Raw genomic sequence first — 13,743 nt, forward strand, 5'->3', positions numbered from 1 at the left:
GGATGGATGTTTAAATGGATGGATGGATGGATGGATGGATGGGAGGTTGGATGGATGGATGGATGGGAGGTTGGATGGATGGATGGGTGGTTAAATGGATGGATGGATGTTTAAATGGATGGATGGATGGATGGATGGATGGGAGGTTGGATGGATGGATGGATGGGAGGTTGGATGGATGGATGGGTGGTTAAATGGATGGATGGATGTTTAAATGGATGGATGGATGGATGGATGGATGGGAGGTTGGATGGATGGATGGATGGGAGGTTGGATGGATGGATGGGTGGTTAAATGGATGGATGGATGTTTTAATGGATGGATGGGTGGATGGATGGGAGGTTGGATGGATGTCTAAATGGATGGATGTTTAAATGGATGGGTGGATGGATGGATGGATGAATGGATAGTTAGTTGGATGGACAGACAGATAAAATAAATAAGCATACATCTATAAAGAAGTAAATAGTTTAACTTTCACCACAAACTGTGACTTTAAGATTCAGATAATGGTGACATTCATCAAAGCTCCCACATTTAGCAGGAACATCTGCTCATAAAACAAGTAATTAAGCATTATTAGTGTGTGGTGAATTTTACCGACCCTGCTGGCCTCCCAGGAGCCGCTCGATGCCCTTAATGAGCTTGTGTCTGTGACCGTAAGCATTTATGCCGATCTCCTTCAGCTCCTCGTGGCCCATGTCTGCCAAAACATCCAACGAAATCTGCCCGGAGACAGTGAACATACCTCGTCAGTTCTGCCCGTACTACTAGACGGAGACTACCCTCCACACAGTAGCTGCACATTTGACAAATGCATGCATACACATCATTTGAGGCTGATCATAAATAACCAAAGCTCATTAATAATGACAGTTAGAGAGGTTTGTGACGTATTAGAGTGGAAATAGGCCTGACAAATATTCATGATAAGGAAGGGAGGCAGGAAGAAAAGGTCACCGAGTGGTTGGCAGTAATCACACAACTGATATGCAAATAAATAACTGGGAATTTCTCTTCCTGCTCTGCAAGTTTGTTCAGGCAGATCAGATTGGAGATAGTTCCTGCCTGATAACAGGAATAAATCAGCACATCCTACGTACATTTGCAGAGAATCTATTAACTGTCAAACTGTTTTTTTTTTCTGTTGAAAATGTCTGTTTTCCTCTCCTCCTGTTCATTTTCTCCTCTTTCCCTCTTACCATCTGTCCCCCCCGCCTTTTTTGGGCCATCTAGATTTTTTTTTTTTATTCCAGTTAATACTAAAACAAACTGCAGATGTGGCAGATAGGAACACCATGAGGTTGGCAGACACATGCCTATAAAAACAAACCGTAGTAAATAAATGCAGAAAAACCAATTAAAATGTTTAAATGACAGGAAAAACAATTACTGCTTTCAGGTTTGAGTGATTTGAAATATTTATTTTTTTATTTCTGAGGGGAGATTAAGTCCCTGTATCACCAACAAATATGAGAAATATGAAATGGAAGCAAACAATTGGAGCAGATTATATGACCAAGCCAAAAAAATCCTGAAATATCTGGTTCTGAACCAAGAAAGGAATGAGGATCTTTTCCGGGTTACCTGCTCTCTCTGGAAGATGTCTCGGAGGTGTTCCAGGCCCAGGCTCTTCAAGAACTGGTTGATGGTCATGTCGAGGAGCGCTGCAGAGGCAAAGACATCAGTAGGCTGACCAGAGGCTAAAATCCCACATTAAAAGATGAAAGCTTTAATGATAATTTATGTAGAGCAGAAAGTCGGAGTTGGAAAAATCCCAAAGGAAGATTCATTTCAGATCAGGAAGATCAAGAAAAGAGCCTCAGGGATCCTTGAAACAGGAACCAATTGTATGCCAATGTTTTCCTGCATCTCAAACATGAACAAATCAAACTTAAACTACATTTAAATCCTGTAGATCTGCATTTAGTAATCATCAGCATTACTATTATAATGACTGTTACGTAGGAATTAATGTTTTAAATCTTTTCCTCACAGATAATACTATTAGAAGATTAGTTTTTTCTTTTTTTTCCTTTTTGTTCTTATTATATATTTTTTTTCTCTTCTTATTCCATCAATATATTTCATTCATTCAGGTAATAAATACAAACCTGAGAAGCAATATTATGACTTACAGATGATACAATTACAATCAACATGATAATAATCATTATTATTTCAGCACTTCAAAAGTCTGAAATGGATAAATCATTTTGATCTAGGTCTCATTAAAAAAACAATTTTTTTTGTTTAACCTACTTTAAGCTTTAAAGCAATTATTTTTCAAGGTAGAACTTTCCACCGCTGCTTTTTTACATACATTCTCCCTCCTTCCTGTCAGAGCCAGACGCTCCGTCGGCAACGCCAGTGGCCCCGGCCGCTGCGATATCCCCGAGAGGTGCGGTGAGGTTATCGATGCTGCTCGCCGCCGACAGGCAGGAAGGAGATGGAGACGGAGAGATGACCACACCTCCTGTTGCACCCGAACTCACCACACCTGCGCTCACCTGCATGAGTAAAGGAGGAAGATTTGATCATTTCATTGGATGCATGCTTCCAGTAGTTCAAAACTTCCGCTGAAGTTTCTGCAGCTTTCATCTCCTGCAGCTGAGCTGATGATTTGACTGATGGCAGGAGGAATAAGAACTCTGACGGCTCTGCTGCTTTCATCTCATACACTTCTGCTCACTGCACACGTCCGACTAGTTTTAATTTACATCCTTTACTCCCAACTAAACCGTCTTTAGAGTTCAAACTTGAATCTTCTCAGATGTCATGCTCTTCTGCTTCTCTAGTGCCGTGCTTCAGCTCCTAAAGAGCGCCGTTTGTGCTGAGACCTGCCTGCTTTATGTGCCTTTATGTGCAAGCTCTCACTTAAAACTCTGTGGACGGGAACTCACCACGGTGGCCTGCGGTTTCAAACAGCTCGGCAGGGCATCTGGTGGCATGGCGTCAATCAGCAGCGCTCTAATGTCATCCGCCTGCAGCAGCAAGAAAGAGAAAGAGTGATAAGATGGAGGTCTGCAAACAGTTAGCTTCCATCGTTGTTCTTTTAACGTAAGTCAGATATCCTAGTTATATTTATGAAACAAAAAAAGATTAGGACTGCAGAGTGCATTGCACTAGAATGCTGAAAATATTGAAAGAATATGTTTAATAATATTCTCCATATGTGTTTTATTGTTTGAACTGCATATTACCAGTGCTTTATTCGGATTTTAAGGAATAGATCAACCTAATGTAGCACACCATACCATACCATACAATACCAACTTTATTTATGAAGCACTTTATACACCAGACAGCACCAAAGTGCTGTACACAATCATAAAATACAATGCAACTATAAAATAGAAAAGATCGAGTATAAAATACATATTAGTATACAAACAGAATAAAACAAAGTGAAACCTCTCAAATTGTGCAAAAAGCCAAGGAAAAAAGATGAGTCTTAAGAAGGTACTTAAAAATAGCAAAGAGAAGAGGCCTGTCTTATGCTCAAAGGCAGATCATTCCATAGCTTAGGAGCTGCCACAGAAAAAGCACGGTCTCCTCTGAGCTTGCATTTTGTCTTTGGGACCCTCAGAAGCAACTGATCAGCTGACCTGAGGGAACGAGAGGGTGTGTAAGAATGCAACAGCTCAGACAGATAAGAAGGGGCAAGGCCATTAAGAGTTTTAAAAACAAAAGAATTTTAAAATCAATCCTAAAATGTACTGGCAGCCAGTGCCAGGAAGCTAAAACAGGAGAAATGTGGTCGAATTTTCGTATACCTGTTAAAAGACGTGCAGCAGCATTTTGAACCCTCTGAAGTTGGGAAATATACAAATCACTGACCCCTGTATAAAGTGAGTTGCAGTAATCCAGCCGTGTGGTCACAAATGCATGGATCACTGTTTCAAAATGTTGTTTTAAAATAATGGGTTTTATTTTGGCTAACTGCCTTAAGTGGAAAAAGGTGGACTTTATAATATAGCACATGGTTTTAAAGTAGCGGGAGAAAAATCTATCCTTTTCAAATAGGAAGCTGAAAGGTTTTGTCTTCAGGAGCAATTGAGACGTTTTTAGAGACCCCTTAATAAAACCTAGCATCACGAAGACAAAGAACCATGGCAGCAAAGCTGTGCAGAACTTTAAAGCAGGGTTAGGTCACTACACAACACTAGTAATCATATCACAGAGTGCTGTTTGGTTTATCATCTGGTTTATCATACTCTTTGGCTTTTAACACTGCGTAATAGTGTGGCGCTCCGTGTCCTTTTTATGTATGTATTCATTTGAAACTCTGTTTTTTGTGTGCGTTTCTTTTGTTTTTATGTAAAGCACATTAGAAACACTTTTGTTGTAAAATGTGCTATATAAATATAAAGTGGATTGATCATCTGAAACCAGAGATTTGTAAAAACACAAACCTAGAAGGTTTGATTTCAATTGACATTCATAGAGAATCAGTAAATGCTAACACTGGAGCAGCAGCACAGATCCACAGCTCATCTCATTGGATAAAATAGAGACTAAAGGAAAGCAGTTTAATTCAAACAAGCAAAATACTATGAGCTGCCAGTGCATCCTGAGTAAAACAGTGGTAGTGGCAGCATCATGTTGTGGGGATGCTGGCTTTAAAGCAAAGACACAGATGTTGGTCAGTAGATGAGAGGATGGATGCAGATTAATGGAGCAATCAAGGAGGAAAACTTGTTGGCGGTTTCTAAAGACCGGAGTAGAGATTCAACATCGAGACATTCCTTAAAATACAGAGCTACCAGGGGGCGGTTCAGATTCAACAACATTTTCATGTGTTTGAATCACCTAGTGAAAGTCAAGACATAATATCGTTAGTAAAAAAAGCAGGGATACTTATATATTCCCGATCACACACTAAATGGTTGTAAGCTTGAACAATCCAACTAAAATAGTAAAAATCGATTCGAAACAACTACAGCTGTATTTAATCAGAAGTTGTTCAATAAACCACAAAACAGGTTTTACATTTCTATTCATAATTTTCAAAGAAATTATATTTTTTAGATCTTTTGACCACCATTTGTCAATCTATCCCCTTAAAAACAAATGAAAATCAATGAAAATATGTGCAAAGATTTAAAGAAGTTCATGAATACTTTTTAAATTGCTTAATTTATTGGAAACTCCTGCCCTTTAGTATCAGCAGTAATGGTTTTCTGTCCACAGCAAACTATGGTACCTCAGGAGCCAAGTTAGGAAGCCTCATTAGTGTGCATGAACAATCTTTACCCTTACATCCTCCCTCGATGGTGCACTGCAGGTAAAAATAGTGAACTCTAATTACCTGCACATTAGCTGAAGCTAGTTATATTTCGCAGTGTGTCACCAGTACGGGGGTCCTGATGGGAGGGAATTTAGATTTATACTGGCAGAAATCTTTGTGTGGGCTCTCATTACCGTAGCCAGGTCCAGCGGCGTCTGTCCCTCCTGGTTCTTCATGGTGGGATCAGCTCCGTGAGCCAGCAGCAGGGCGCAGAGCTGGGTGCGGCCTTTCTGTGCCGCTTCGTGGAGGGGGGTGAAAGCCCATTTGTCGGTGGCATTCACGCACGTGTTGTACTTAATCAGCAGGGCGGCTATGTCCACATGCTAGATGGGGGAGAGAAGCGACAGGATGAGCAAACTTAATTTGTAAAATGTGGTTTTATGTGGAACATAATCAGCAACTGTCGCCATGATTCTTGTTTTACTACGCGTCTTTCCTCTCCTCTGTTTGTCCTCGGTTTCCTCTCTCAGCATCAAACAGTGGAACTTGTTTGTGAGACACAGAGGGGGATGCCCTAGTGTGTTTATGTTTGTCTTCAACAATGCAGAGCTCATAAAGCTTTCATGCAAACATGTGTTTCATTACTTTTTCAGCAGCACCACACTGACTAAACAGGAGCCACACTCAGACCTCCAGGGAATGTGGATGAGGAGAAATAAAAAAGCTAAATCCTGCATATTCTTTAGACAATCTGTGCACAAAAACGTGTTTGGAAAGACGAAGAAAAATGACAAGATATTGGATGTTAACTGCAGTAGTTTGCTAACTTTCATCACATCAAACTTTTGACATTAATGCTACACCTATTAACCTATTAGGAGGCAAATTAATGCATAATTGTCATGTGGAAGACAATGAATTTATCAAATGTTTGTAAATGTGTTTACCTCCTGGGTGAATCGTTTATAAAACCATCTTCTGCTGCACCCACAGCTTCAATTATTCTGGCTTACCATATAGATCTATCAGAGTAGAACATCTAGAAACTGAATTACCTCTTAAAGATAGCTCAGACTCAGTCAGACTGGATGGGAAGTGTCTGAGAAGCAGCTCCTCATTTGCCACATAATCTCATTTAAGCCTGGACTTTAACTAAAGCATTTATTATAACTAGGCTACCATTTTCGCTCCAAACATCATCTTGTTAACTCCAACCATCTTCCCTGCTCAATAAGCCTCATGCTGCCTCCTTCATCTTTCAGACCGTGTTGTTTTGGTTTGTTGTATTGTGTTGGTTTGTTTTTTTCAGTAAAGTTTTCAGTAAATAATGGTTGTAATAGTTAGGTGAGGATTCCACCTGAGCTGTGGACCTCCACTGCTCCTCCAGAGTAACTATGAGGTTTTTTTGCTGCCTTTCTTAGTAACTCTTACCACCTCTTGCCTTTTGCTTTAAGCAGTTAATTACATGTTCTACTTCCACTTTATGGTTATCGCTGATCTGTTTTGCTTGATTGCATAAAAGCCTCCAAAAATGTCACATATATTCCATCAACCATTTGTAGATATTTGCTGGATTCCAGAAAAAATTTATTGTACTTAAGGATTGACTGTAGTAAAATAGCTTTTTTTTTTATGGCTCATTAAACAGATTTGTAAGTTAATCTTAAATCACAGAGCGGGTGCATTGACCTTGAGATAGAAACAAGCTTGGATCACTGAGCTGATTAGTAAAGTTTAAGGATAATTAGGATAAAACGGATCAAAACGTCTTATGTGTCGATTGTCTTACCCCATATGAAGCTGCATTGTGCAAAGGTATCAATCCTCCTTTGTCCTGAGCGTTCACGTCGGCTCCATGCTCCAACAGATACTCTGCAACCTCCAAGTTGTTATAACCGGCTGGAGAGCAGAGGAGAGCAGAGGAGGGGATAGAGAGACAAGATGGAGGAGAGTGGAAACAACAAAACCGTGAAATTAGAGACAAGGAAGTCTGATAACAAATTGTTAGAATATCCGACTACGGGCTGCAGTGTGAAAACATTTTCTTGTCTGCTTCAACATGAAAAAAAAAGCTATGGAAACAACAAATTCATCATGAACACAGTGTTACTTTTTTATTCATTCCAGAAATAAATAAAAAAACAAAACCAAAAAAAAAAAAATCACATTTCTTAAAGAGATTCTAAAAGCTTGTAGGATCAGCGATATTTTACAAGTGGTGGAAATTGAAAGTGCTATAGATGAAAAAATAAACCATAAACTAAACATTTATCTATTATAAATTAACTTGTTATAGGATTAGATCAGGGGTCTGCAACCCTCACCAACCAAAGAGCCATTTCCGTTTTTAGTCCAGTTAAGTAAGACTCTATAGCTGTCATGGTCTTGGTTCTGTTCTTTACTTTGCTCCTTGTTTTCTAATTTTATTGGTTTAATTACAGTTTTGTTGTAAATTCTAGATTTGTTAGTTCTCATGTTTTTCTGTTGTCCTCTGTTGCCCTCTTGTGTGTATGTGTTCCTTTTCCCTTGGCTCCCTCGTTGTCTCCTCTCACACCTGCTCCTTGTCAGCTCGTTAGCCCTCCCTTTGTCTCTCTCTGCTATATATGCTCTCCCTCTGCTCTCATTCTTTGTTGGTTCCTTGTCTTTGCTGTCCTCCCATGCTGTTGTCCACCTACCTCGACTCTCACTGGCTCCTAGTGTTTGGTTTCCCCAGATGTCTCCATAGTTCTGGTTTGCTTTTCTTTATTAGTTGGATTTTTGCATCCCTGCCTTTGTTTACTTTTTTCTTCAATTAAATCCACAAGAAATCACCTCAGCCTCTCTGCCTCTGCATTTGGGTCCTAAACCACAACCAACCCTGACAATAGCAGTAACTTGCTCTTTTTAAAAACGAAAACTCATGAATTTTGCAAGATATTTATAAAGAATAATTTATTTCTATTTCAAGCATGCATTAAGCCAATGCTTACATTTTTTCCATAAGATATTATAAGATGGACACTTACACAAATATCTTATTTTTTTAACCTAACAACCAAAAAAAAGGTACTTTTAGTCTCATTATTCCTGAAAATACAAGAAAAAATTCTTTCTCCAACACCTGCCCTCATTCTCTAGTTCACTCAGGGACAGATGATCACTAAGGTATGAATCTCATTATTCATTTGCTGTGCCTGTTGGAGTCTGTAAGGTGTCCTAGTAGAACAAACAGATCTGTTATCGCTCTAACTGATGACACCATGATTACAGATTCTGAATATATACATAACAATGTGTTTGTTTGGCCTTCAGGCCAAACTTTGTCTCTATCTGGTGTGAGGCTACCAGACTATTCCAGATCAACTCACCTCATCTATAAACTCGACAGAAATGTTCATCTTTGAACATTTGGCAAATTAGCGCATGTTTTAAAAGTAGGTATTAAAATATGTGGTTAATATTTCAGGTATAAAGTGTACAAGCTGCCAATGCCCTCAAGCATTTGTGTAAAAGTGCTGCAAGAATGCTGGACCAAGAATGCAGCAGCAGCTCAGATGACTGTTTTTTTTCCTTTATTTTAATCTAAATTACATTTGGACAAAATATCAGTAAAAAGATCAATAAAAAAAAAAGTAAGGATCTAAATGTAGCAACATAAGTCAGGCAGCTGGACAATAATATGATATGATAATAATCTTGAAGACCTTTGCTTCTTGGAAATGTTTACTTCCTGGCTGTTAGCAAGTCGCAGCGTCAGAAAACAAAGAGTGGCTTTGACAAACTCAAAGAGACAGAATGACTGACAGAAAAAAACATAATCTACTTTTACCTTCTGACGTATTAAAGGGGACGTGTTCATGGCTGCAATCCAAACACTGCAGTTCTTACATTTTTTTATTAAATTTTTTCAAAGAAAAGAAGGGACAAAAACACACAGAGGAGGGAAACAAGAAAGAAGGAATGGACTAGAAGAAAGGCAGGTGGAGAGACAAAAGGGAGAAGGACGGAAAGATGGAAGGAGAGGTCTAAAGGAAGCACAGTAGGAAAGAAGAATGCATGATATAACCTGAGGATGCAAATATTTTCCAGATCGATTCATGGGTGGAAAATGCTGATCAAAGCAAAGTGTACAAAAGTAAAAACACTTTGGGGAGCAATGATCGTGGGAAAAACTGATTTTAATAAATATGTTTGAGGTTTTTAATTCCATCATTTCTACAGCAAAATTACTGTTTCATGGGTTCAGGTTAAGAGATGTAAGGTATTTTCTTTATGTATCCATTAGAACTTGATTTTACCATCTTTTCTAATCTTTGGTTCATTAGAAACCTTTTGACACCTGTATAACCGAACCTGTAAATTATAACCACCAATTTGATTCCCAATTCCCTTAAACAGAGACTAGTGCATCCTAAATACAAGCCCCCAGACCAAATATGAGTGCTGTGTGCAAATCAGTCCAGAGAGGAATGCTCTGATCTTTAGTTTGGAGAAACAAAAAAACCTCTCCACAGATGCATGGCCCAACACAGAAGCGTGACCTCCTCGGGACTACTCTGCAGTACATCTACACCTTATGGACAGAGGACATTCGTTTGAGGACCAAAATGTTCACATTTTGGATAAAGAAAATAGGTGGTTTGAATGGAGCGTGAAAGAAGCCATCTATGTTAAGAAAAAACAAGCTTAAACAGAGCGGGTGGACTCAGATTTAAGCTGTCAAAAACCTACAATTCAGCGATTGAGTTGATTCCTTCTTTCATCATTGCTACCCCCACCCCCTTACAGATGACGCCTATTCAGCCAGACCAACAATTACCTCTAACGACCCCCCTTTAAGAGACATAGACAGGTATTGGGTATTACAGGCTAAAAAAGAAGCCAAACAACCCCAATTCCAAAGGGGTGGACCTGTTCGTCCGGTTCCATTTGCATGTTTTCTAAGCCAAAACTCAACCCTATATCTGAAATTTTGAATTGGAAAAAGCTCCCTGGATGGGAAGCGAAAAGTCTTTAGAATTGGAAACAAAGTCCAATGGAATGTTTTTTGACCTTTTTGGAATGACTATGACCTGGATGACTGAGAATCTTCACCACCACTTTTCGTGGGATATTACCTGCCAGGTGCAGCGGCGTTGAGTTGCGTCCCTGCGTGTCCCGACAGTTGATGTTGTCCGGGCTGCATAGCTTCTGTACCCGAGCGAGGCAGCCTTTCTTTGCAGCGTCCAGCAGCGCAGCGTCTCCTCTCAGCAGGTCCTGGATGTCCGTGTCGCCGTCTTTCACCAGATCCAGGGGCGTGTTACCGTCTCGGTTCTTTTTGGTTGGATCTGCTCCATGCTAAAGGTAGGGAAGCCCAGGGATTGAGTTTACAAAAGTTAAAAAAGAGGCCAACGTTTTAGTCTACATTTGGTGAATCTCATTATTCAGAAAAGCATGAAAATAAAAACTCCAATCTAAAAATAGAAATGTTTCAAATGCCAGAACCACCACTCAAATAAGAATAAGATGGTGACCGGTGATGAGTAAGATGAAGACATGAGAATTTTACAAAGGAGTAGATGAGAAAGAGGAGGGAATATAAAAAGCAGAGAGGTGCACACGAGATGCTCAGTGAAGCAGAAACCACCAGGGAGGGAGAGAAAGCAGACGCTCTCATTCCTCAGCTTTTCCCAGGCTTTCAGTTTCACCTGTCACTTCATCCTAAGCTTTAAAATGTCCTTATTAAGGCTGAATGTAGTGGGACCACTCCCATGGGTGTCTGTTGGAGTTCTGGACCTGCCATTCATCCATCTTAGACACCTGGATTCAAAGCTGTTTGGATCCCAAAATGATTTATTCTATGTTCAAGAAAATTACAGGAGAGAAAATATTTCAAACTAACACTGAAAAAAATGCCTTAATAACCTGCAGCTACATGGAATCAGGAGTAGAAAGCATCTATGTAGAAGGCTTTCAAACATAGGAATACTGTACAGTGGTAGTAACATGATGCTGTGGGACTGTTTAGCTGCCAATTGAAATCGTTTACTGCAAATAAAATTGGGGAAAATTGGGAGGAAGGGCGATGAAAAGCTGTGAGGGATTAATCCCCTCCTGGCTACCGCTGCAAACCGCCACACACTAAGGAGGCATTTGTTTGCCATTAATGCGACAGACTTACTCTACTCTTCATATTTCCCCAGAATTATCCGCTCCAACTGCATGGTGCTGTTTGATTCCATCTAATAATCTTTATGAAAGCAATTCAGGCCAAATTAACCCTTTATAGGGTGAAATACTTTGAAAATCAGAATTTTAAGCCAATAGTGTTATTGGAGTCCAGGACGAGACCTTATTACCTTTGTAACGTTTAAAAAATACGGATATTTTGATGGAAAAATTAATCAAAATAATAACAAGAAATGCCAACTTGAAAACTAACAAAAGTGTTTCTGTAAGAAAATTATGAAAAACACTTTGAGAGTGAAAGAAACATTTTTTTTTGGGTATAACATTAACTTAGAGGCATTAATGCTGATACTGGTACTTGTGTTTTTTAGCTTATAAACCTAAATATAATTGTTAACTAGGCTTATTAACTTTTTAACTTAACTTTTTAACTTTTCAATTAACTTTTCACCTTTTTTTTTGACTTAATTTTTTTTTCAACTTAATTTACAGTAGGTAAATATATCATTCAAGAGCTCATCTAATTGGTCAAATGCCAAAATAAGATGTACAGCCATGTATTAGTATCTTTGCTGAATGGCTAGATATAGATCTTGTGCTTCTAGAACTCATTGAGGGATGGGGGGGACTCCATTTGTAAGGGTTATGCAAGTGATCAAAAATGGTAACTTGCCCTATCAAGGGTTGAGGTGACATTTTTTTTATTTATGTCTGGACCTGAACCAGGACTGTTAATGAACCTTCAATCTATTTCAGTCTCTTACTCCTTTCCTTCTGCAGGAGGCAGAAGCTGCCCTATGCAGCCTTGGCAGTCTTTAACAAACGTCTGCATAAAGTTATCAGTGACATATGACGGAAAACACGCAGTTAGAAGGGTTGAGCCAATCAGACTGGGGTAAAAATGTCTTCCACATTAATGAAACATCTACAGATTTAGCAACCCTCTGCTCACAACATAATCACAGCAAACATTTTAGGAAATGGAGAGAGGCTAAAGGAGATGTGGAAATTTGATGTTTTTCATCAAAACTCTTGGCGAACATCATCAGTTCCAGTTTCTTAGGTTTATCCAGAAACATTAACTGTCCTACCGACATAAGCTATAAGACTAGATTCAACTTCGGTAAGTTTGCTTCTCCTTCAAAGTCATCTTGATTTGCTGAGCAGAGGCAGGTTTCTATGGGATCTCAGCTCCTGCCTGAAGCAGATTTAATCATCCAAAACAGCAAACCTGCATTAAAAGACCTGAATTAGGTTTGAAGGAAAAAAGGATTTGTAAAAAACAAACCTTTAACAGCAGTTTGCAGATCTCATATTTGCCCTTCGCTGCTGCTTCGTGAAGCGGCGTGAACTTCCACAAGTCGGCCACATTGACAGAGGCGCCGTGTCGGACCAGCAGTTCGGCCACCTCATAGTGACCGTATGAGCAGGCGTTATGAAGGGGAACCAGGCCGCTGCAGGAGAGGTGGTTATAGATGACTAACAATCTCTAAGAACATAAAACGGGATATTTTATTCCAATCTTACACACCCTTTATCCTTAGCGTGCACATCAGCCCCGTGGTGCAGCAGGTACTCCACCACTGACACTCGGTTGTAGCCGGCAGCGAAGTGGAGAGGAGTGGAGTGCCGTCCTTCAAGATCTCTGCAATTCACATTCTGAGCAGTACACAGCGACTGCAGACGGACAGGAGAGGGAAGAAAGAGTATGTCAATATAAGCGGCGTGCACAGTAAAACTAATACAGACACAGGCTTGGAGAGTGATTGGAATAACGCATTCAGAGAAACCTTTTGGACTTTAACTCGGATGAAAACAAGAAGCTTCACAATAAGAAATACATATGATTTTTAACATTATTTGAATGTCTCTGAATAAAGCAGAAAAACACATGAATCCCTCTTTTTGAGGGGAAAAAATTTGTTTGTGTTTCTTTTTTCATTAACATCAGGGTGTTAAACCCACAGTTCAGCAGGACTTTATGGAAACATCTTTCCACTTGGTGTGGAGGAACCAACAGATGTTTAACAAAATCGATAAATCTACAGGAGACTAACAGCTGGATGTATGAATAGCGGATAACGAAACAGATCCTCTTTAGGTCATTTAAATAATGTATGAATGAATGAAAAGATCAATGAATAGCAGAATATCCATGTTTTAATGTTAATCCTCTCTTCCTAAAGTAGGTTCAGAAATTTACCTTTTAAATACATTTACTGACAGGATAAATTTAGCTCTTAACAAAAAGATACGCAAATCATTCTAGAAATACAAACATTTTTAAATATCCTGATTTATTTTTCTAAATTTATTTGGATCTGAAAGATATTTTGCTCCAACTTTAAGATCCTTCAGGCCTCACC

At 39.3% G+C, this 13,743-nt stretch overlaps 1 protein-coding gene across 1 annotated transcript in view; it reads right to left on the reverse strand.

Annotated features, from left to right (window-relative positions):
• LOC107092011 (tankyrase-1) overlaps positions 1-13,743 on the reverse strand; it is a gene marked incomplete at its 5' end in the record, with an annotated part of 29,285 nt that overhangs the window by 7,367 nt on the left and 8,175 nt on the right. The window contains 9 exons of the mRNA XM_015386276.1: positions 605-725; positions 1,588-1,667; positions 2,324-2,510; positions 2,904-2,984; positions 5,425-5,613; positions 7,020-7,129; positions 10,327-10,546; positions 12,666-12,831; positions 12,909-13,054. Coding sequence (XP_015241762.1) covers positions 605-725; positions 1,588-1,667; positions 2,324-2,510; positions 2,904-2,984; positions 5,425-5,613; positions 7,020-7,129; positions 10,327-10,546; positions 12,666-12,831; positions 12,909-13,054 — 1,300 coding nt within the window. The remainder of the gene's footprint in view (positions 1-604; positions 726-1,587; positions 1,668-2,323; positions 2,511-2,903; positions 2,985-5,424; positions 5,614-7,019; positions 7,130-10,326; positions 10,547-12,665; positions 12,832-12,908; positions 13,055-13,743) is intronic.

The sequence above is a fragment of the Cyprinodon variegatus genome, unplaced genomic scaffold (genome assembly GCF_000732505.1).
Source record: "Cyprinodon variegatus isolate N-32 unplaced genomic scaffold, C_variegatus-1.0 Scaffold362, whole genome shotgun sequence".
NCBI lineage: Eukaryota > Metazoa > Chordata > Actinopteri > Cyprinodontiformes > Cyprinodontidae > Cyprinodon > Cyprinodon variegatus.